Here is a 6,961-nt window from a genome sequence, read left to right on the forward strand (position 1 = left end):
CAGAGGGCAAATGCAGGCAGTAAGTTCCAGGGAGCAGCTCTTTAGTTCAAGCTTTTTGTTCTTTGCCCTGTTTCATATAAATTACATGATACTGTCTTGTTTCCAAGGAACTGAGAATACATCTCACAGCAGTGCAATAGACTTGCCCATTTGGCTTAATCTGTGAGTCATGACTTACCTGCTTTGTGAACAGTTGGAAACCCTTAAGACCAGGCTGCAAGCCCCAGCCAGCTCATACTTGCCCAGGAAGACTGTAGTCTCAGAACTCATGCCAGCCGTGTTATAAAGCCTGTTGTTTGCCAGGTGCTCCTCAGGGACTGCTCCATGCTGTCTGCTTAACCTGAAGAGCTCCAGATTGAGGAAACAGCAAACCACAATATAAGGAGGGTTCTGGCCTGCTGCAGGAGGAGCTGTGCCCCTTGCCAATCCCTTGCTCTTCTGTCTGCTCCAGTTTCATTATTTGGAAACCTGCTCAGCAGGTCTCATGCTCTCATCAACAATTTTGATGGATGCTAGGTCTCCAGGGATAACTGAAAACTTTTACTGCCTTGGGACCTGAACTGGGTAGCTGGAGCAAGAAGTGGAGATGAAGCTTCCTAGTTATTAAAGCTTCAATCCTATGTAGTCTTAACTGGCTTATAGGGAAGATTAAAGATTTAATAATGTATTAATTTTTTAGCAGTCCTGGTGGGCCAGCAACTCAGATGTGCCCTGGCAGGAGGGGCACAACTCCTTTTTGGAGCTGCTCTAATCATACATTAGCCAGCTGCTTAGTGACAGATTCAAACCCCTGGGCAAATGCCAAGTGATTGCTGAGTGCAAGCCCCAGCCCAGATTGTAATGTGTTGCCACCTCATGCACGGTTAGGTGACTTACTGTGATATCACTCCATTTTTCATTCAGATTTTTCATTACTGCCACCAGTCCTGAAGGGGAAGTCCCATGAGCTGCTTTGTGCTTCTTTCACTCTCTTATACTGAGCCTTTAAAGGTACAGGGTCCCCAGCCTGCCATGTGTGTGTAGATGGCTGCTTTTTCTTTATGCCATTTTTTTTTTTTTTGTAAGTATACTTTGGTTGGTTTGCTGGTTTTCTAACTGCTTCTGTCTTTCACACTAAGTGCATGCAACTATTGGTTGGCTTAATATTTTGTAAACGTGATTTCTGGGGTGAACATTTCTGACTAACGTTTTGCCATTTTATTAAGAGATTGTGTTTGGCATTCAGTATTCTGGAGTGGTCCTCTGAGGCCAGAGGACAGCACAGGCAAGCATCTTCCCTATGTAGTGCACTGTGGAAATGCCTTCCTGTGTGATCCTCCTCAGCAAAGATACCTGGATCTATCAGCTAGCAAGACAGCTAACTCCACTTCCACCCTAAGCAGTCCAAGTCAGGGTTGAGAAGTACAGCAAATACACAAGGCTGAGAAGTTACTGCTACTTTGGCTATCCAGATTTCCATTTTGAGTCCACCATACATATCACATAGCAGTGTGGAATTGAGCAGAATGCCCTGGGCTTGCGCTCCCCACGGTGTCTGAGTGCGAAGTAGTGTAATGTGTCAACACAATGCTGCTCTGAAGCTGATCAGCTCACACAGGTTCTCTGTGAATAAAGATGTGCAGCTTCCAGACCCCAGGGTGGTGCTGCTTCTTAGTGCTGCTCCATGCCTTGTGGGCATCCTGGTTTGTTTGGAGCCTGCACAAGCATCCTAACTGCATCATTGCCTTTAGCAGTGTGGGGAAGCCAAAATGGCTTTTTCCACTCCACTAGTGAAGGTGAGGGGGGAGCTGCCTTGGCCTCATGGTAAACATCTTGGTGTGCCCCTCTTCTGTTACCTGGAAGTGTTTCACTGAAGTTGCCATCACCGCAGATCAGCTCATTAGCAGTGAGTGTAAGGTATTGCTCGTGACATTAATGGTGAAAGTGGCCACAGAGCCTTTCCTGCTGCTGCAGCCACACACTGTGGCACAGGGCAGGCTGGAGCTGGCAAGTGCTGGTAGGGGAGGGAAAGTCTCCACACTTCAGCCATTAGGATAATGCAAATAATGTTGTGTCAACATTGGGAGGGCTTTTGTGTTTGGACAGATGTTCAACACACATACACGCATACACACGTATTTAAACACTTGGGCAGCTGGAGGAGGCTTGTTGTGGGATACATGTAAATATGCCTATGCAAAACGGGGTCCCACCTGCTGCGGTGTAAAAAGAAAGGAGTTAAGTGTGTGCAGGGAACTCCTCTTCTGGGATGACGGATCTGCCACCACCAGTTCCCTGCAGTCACATCATGGTAGGGCTCTGGCAGTGTCTTTTTGACATACTGTTTCATCCTATGTCTACAAAGTTTTCTCTGGATATCAGAAAGCACTCCATTAAAGTACAAACTTATGTTTAAAACAGATCAAAGTAAAAGCTTTCCTAAATGGAACCATTGTTTGAGCTTTTTACACTTTTTTTTTTTTTTTTAAGTTAAATTGCACTTTTTCCCATACAGGTCCCTCTAATGTGTTTTAAATCAGTTAATATAGAATGGTTTGGGTTGGAAGGGACCATAAAGATCATGTAGTTCCAATCCCCAGCACTAGTATCTGTGTATCTGCTAACTGGCCCTCTTTAGTGAAGGGTCAGATGACTGAATATATGTTCTTACAGCTTCTTACAAACAAATTACATTGCCAGATCCCCTGGGATCTTGCTGTCCTGCATCAACTGCAAAAACTAGAGGATTTTTCTCAAATGATCTCAAAGATTGAATAAACAAACAATAAAAAGCCCTTTAAAAATAGAAAAAGGGTGAAATCTGCCAGCTATAAGCTCAGCAAAACTCATTTGGCACCAATCCCACAGAGAGTTTTGAGGCAGGACACAGCACTTGCAATTTGTCTGTTTTAGTGTTGGCATGTGCCCTCTCCTCTTCATCTCCACTTAGCCTCTGTAAGGAGGACTACTTCATGTTGGGGTCCTGTGGGCAGCTCTAGCACCTTCCCGAGGCACCACACAATGCTGTGGTAAGAGGATGCTGAGCAATCCCCTGACACTTACCACAGGGGCACATCTTCTGAGGCTTTGTGGCATGGCACCCATGATAATGATAAAAGGAGCTGATGTCCACAGAGACATGCTGTGCAAGGATCAGGCTGCTGTATGTTCCCCATGCCAAACACATGCATGGCAGTCCAGGGCAGGCTGACTGCTCCTGAGTTCATAGCTGGGGTTTTTCTGATTCTTACTTTGTTCCAAATTGATGTTCAGCTCCCTGCAGAGAACAGTGTTTTGGTCCCACAATGGGGAAATAAAAAAATAATAATTTTAAAAAAAAAACAACAAACAAACAACAACAAAACACACACCCCAAAACTACATCATTTTCTCAGCTGGACCATGAGACTGAATATGTGGTAGGTGTTGTGGCAAGATGCTGGAGGAGATGGCCCTGTAATGAGTGCCAGAAATAAAGGGAGAGCTCTAAGACAGCTCTGCTGGGAACAGTTTAATGTTGAGAAGTATCTACCTCTTTATCTTCTAAACAAAGTTAGGAATTTTCCAAAGCCCATTCTGTGAATTAGCTTTGTTTAGGTACTTCTTTTCTGGGGTAAAAGCTCATCAGCTTGACAGCACTCAGTTACTGGTGTTGCAGCTCTGAATGCTGGTGAGAGGAGTGGAGGTGGTAGCAGAAATTCCCTGTCTTTTTAAAAATCCAGCCAGGGTCCCTCTAGTAGGAAACAGCAGTGCCCTGTTGGAGCAGCTTCAGATAAGGCATAGAAATATGGTTTTCTCACAACACATAGGGTGGACTCAGCAAAGCTGAAACTCTCTGAAGTCATCTACTCACCTGAGAAGGGAAAAATAAATTATTATAGAAGGTCAGATGGAAAGCAAAGAGGTCAGGACAGACATTTCAAAGCACATTTCAAAGCAGGTTGCAAGAGGAAGGTTGGACACTTTATCTGCAGATATGTAGCAGAAAGCTAAGCTACAAGCTTTGGTTGGTTGATTTTTATTATTTTTTTCACACTTTTACCTTCTTCTGTTTTCCCTCTCTTCGTCAGGCGGAAACAGCAGCAAATCGTATCTGCAAGGTGCTGGCAGTCAACCAGGAAAACGAACAGCTCATGGAAGACTATGAAAAACTGGCCAGTGATGTAGGTATCCACGGTGCTGTTGGTTTCTGGTGGTGGTATGGGGAAGGGAATCACGCTGGTAACTAACCTTGGGGAATGCAATTGGCCCATGTTTCCCTGGATTTTTTTTTTCCCCTTATGGCTTGAGAAAAATTAAACTTTTCAACTCTGAGAAAAATTGAACTTACCTTAAAGGGAAGAGAGATGTACTTTAAAACAGAAAGCTTCCATAGAGCAGCTTGGAGTTTTTCACTTTATTAAGAGCAGCCACAGAAATCATAAAATTAAAGGAAAAGTCAAGCTGCTTTAATTTCCATTCCTCAGGACTATACTACTTTGTAACACCCTTCATACAAATTGTATGCTGTTATACTGCAGCAGCCAGGAATTGGATCAGAAAGAATGGAAATTAGGGGATATTTGACAGAAGAAAAATGCATTTGCTGATATTTGGAAAGAATCTGTGTAAGATACAAGCTGGAGGCTGATTTGGTTAACTGAGAAGGCTGACAGACTGAGAGCTGTGAAACTACGGAAGTGACCAAGTGTGGACTGGAGTTCGTTTGTGGAAGATAAGGAAGGAAGGGAAGATGGAAAACAGAAGGGCAAACACAGCCTATGAGCCTGGTTTCAGCCTGGTCTGAAAAGCATGGGACACTACTCCAGTCACACTACAGACTGATCATTGCATTAGCATTTTACCAGCTTCCAAATAAGTTTATTGAGGATGGCTCTTCAAAGAGCAACACTGACTTCAAAGAAGCTAGAGTGGGAAAAGTGTAAATGGGGGAAAGAACGTGATTTCTCCTGTCAGACCTTTCTGGAGATAATGACTTACAGCATCCTTTAGTTATGCAGCAGCTCAGCAAAATTCCAAAAAAGGCTTTAGTGTGATCTGAAGTTGTAGTTTGATCCTGGTTGTGCAGAAGCAGTGCCTTAAGCATGTTGGATTGGCAGTGCTGCAACAAGCAGTACCTACTTAGTGTGGTGGGCAGTGGGCTGCTCGTTAAAAAAAAAAGGACTTCCAAACAACTCTTCTTTACAAGCTCTGCTGGTGGCAGAGTCTTTCTAACAGCAAACATAAAAGTAAGTGGTCCCTAATGAGATCAGAGGAGCACCTGTAGTTTTAACACGATTTTCAGTCCAAGGCTTCTTGTCATTGCTCTTTCCAGCTTCTGGAGTGGATCCGTCGCACCATCCCCTGGCTGGAGAACCGGGCCCCAGAGAACACCATGCAAGCCATGCAGCAGAAACTGGAGGACTTCCGAGACTACCGTCGCCTGCACAAGCCCCCCAAGGTCCAAGAGAAGTGCCAGCTGGAGATCAATTTCAACACCTTGCAGACCAAGCTGCGGCTCAGCAACAGGCCAGCCTTCATGCCTTCAGAAGGGAAAATGGTCTCGGTGAGTGGGGGTAATTGCTCATACCCAGCCATGCCTTCTCTGCCCATTGGTGGGTAGGGCATGTGCACCTTCAGAGTGAGCTACTCTGTGGTAGGAACCCTGCAGAACACAGTTCAGTAGGGCAATAATAAGAGAGGATCAAGCAGTCACTGCTTCTCTATATCTCAACCAGACTCTGTTGCTCCTGCCTTTATAAGATATCTGGATGTCTGTTTTTTTCTAATTGAGAAATGGTTGAGTTTTGTTCCAGTTTCATGTGGAGAAGTGTTTCGATAGAGACTCTCTTGCAGACAGGTATATCCTGACACTGCTAGTCCTGCTTATCTAAGTCTGGGACTTTGTCTTCCTGACTTGTCTGCACAACGCAGACAAAAGCCCACATCCACTCCTTCCCATCAGCTGGAGCCGTGTATCTCATGAAGTCTAATGTTGACATACATCTTTCCCCCCATCTTCTAACCTGCCTTTTCTTCTCGTGCTCCTGTCTCTAGGATATAAACAATGCCTGGGGTGGCCTGGAGCAGGCTGAGAAGGGCTATGAGGAGTGGTTGTTGAATGAGATCCGGAGGCTAGAGAGGCTGGATCACCTGGCAGAGAAGTTCCGGCAGAAAGCGTCCATCCATGAGTCCTGGACAGATGGTAATGCCAACCTGCTTGCTTCCTATTGCCTCACACACTGCTCTCGGTGACACGGGGAGGAAGAGGTGGATCCTGCTTAGGTCCTTCCATGAGATTTTCCTCTCGAGAATGCTAGGTTCATTTCTTATTTATTAGAAAATAATGCATGAAAATCAGCTCGATCTCTGTTCTGCTACATCATGTGGCCTCATCAGCATCCTCTCACGTTGCCAAGTCATAACTTTGGATAGAAAAGAGCTACAGAGCAGAGGAAAAGCTGCCATACAGTAAATGCTACGGCTGCCATTTACAGAACCAGCATAGCCCAGTTTGCACGTACTGGGATGAGTCCGGTGTAAACTGCGACCGCCCTGGCTCGAGCTGCGCAGTGTGCCTGCCTGCTGCTCGTGGCACTCTGTGCTGCGGTGGGAACTGGGCATCCCTGGCAGCACCGGGGAGGGCAGGGCTCGGGCAGGGGGTGGGGAGCGGGGCAGGTCCCCCCTGGGGGGCCCCTGAGGCTGCGGGTGCCCGGGAGCTGGAGGGGGGGACACTGGAGCCGCTCCTTCATCCTCTCGTCCTTTGGCTCCCTCCCCAGGCAAGGAAGCGATGCTGCAGCAGAAGGATTACGAAACCGCTACCCTCTCGGAGATCAAGGCCCTGCTGAAGAAACACGAGGCCTTTGAGAGTGACCTGGCTGCTCACCAGGACCGCGTGGAGCAGATCGCCGCGATTGCACAAGAGCTGAAGTACGGGCACCCCACACGCAGCCAGGCACCCCGCACGCAGCCGCACGCAGCCGGGCATCCCGCACGCAGCCGG

At 46.6% G+C, this 6,961-nt stretch overlaps 1 protein-coding gene across 2 annotated transcripts in view; it reads left to right on the plus strand.

Moving 5' to 3' along the window:
• Window positions 1-6,961, plus strand: part of ACTN1 (actinin, alpha 1) — a 47,609-nt gene that overhangs the window by 25,293 nt on the left and 15,355 nt on the right. For both annotated transcript variants that reach the window (XM_010007678.1, XM_010007679.1), the window contains 4 exons: window positions 4,050-4,142; window positions 5,294-5,524; window positions 6,016-6,163; window positions 6,738-6,888. In XM_010007678.1, coding sequence (XP_010005980.1) covers window positions 4,050-4,142; window positions 5,294-5,524; window positions 6,016-6,163; window positions 6,738-6,888 — 623 coding nt within the window. The remainder of the gene's footprint in view (window positions 1-4,049; window positions 4,143-5,293; window positions 5,525-6,015; window positions 6,164-6,737; window positions 6,889-6,961) is intronic.

The sequence above is a fragment of the Chaetura pelagica genome, unplaced genomic scaffold, assembly GCF_000747805.2.
Source record: "Chaetura pelagica isolate M959 unplaced genomic scaffold, ChaPel_1.0 scaffold70, whole genome shotgun sequence".
Lineage (NCBI taxonomy): Eukaryota > Metazoa > Chordata > Aves > Apodiformes > Apodidae > Chaetura > Chaetura pelagica.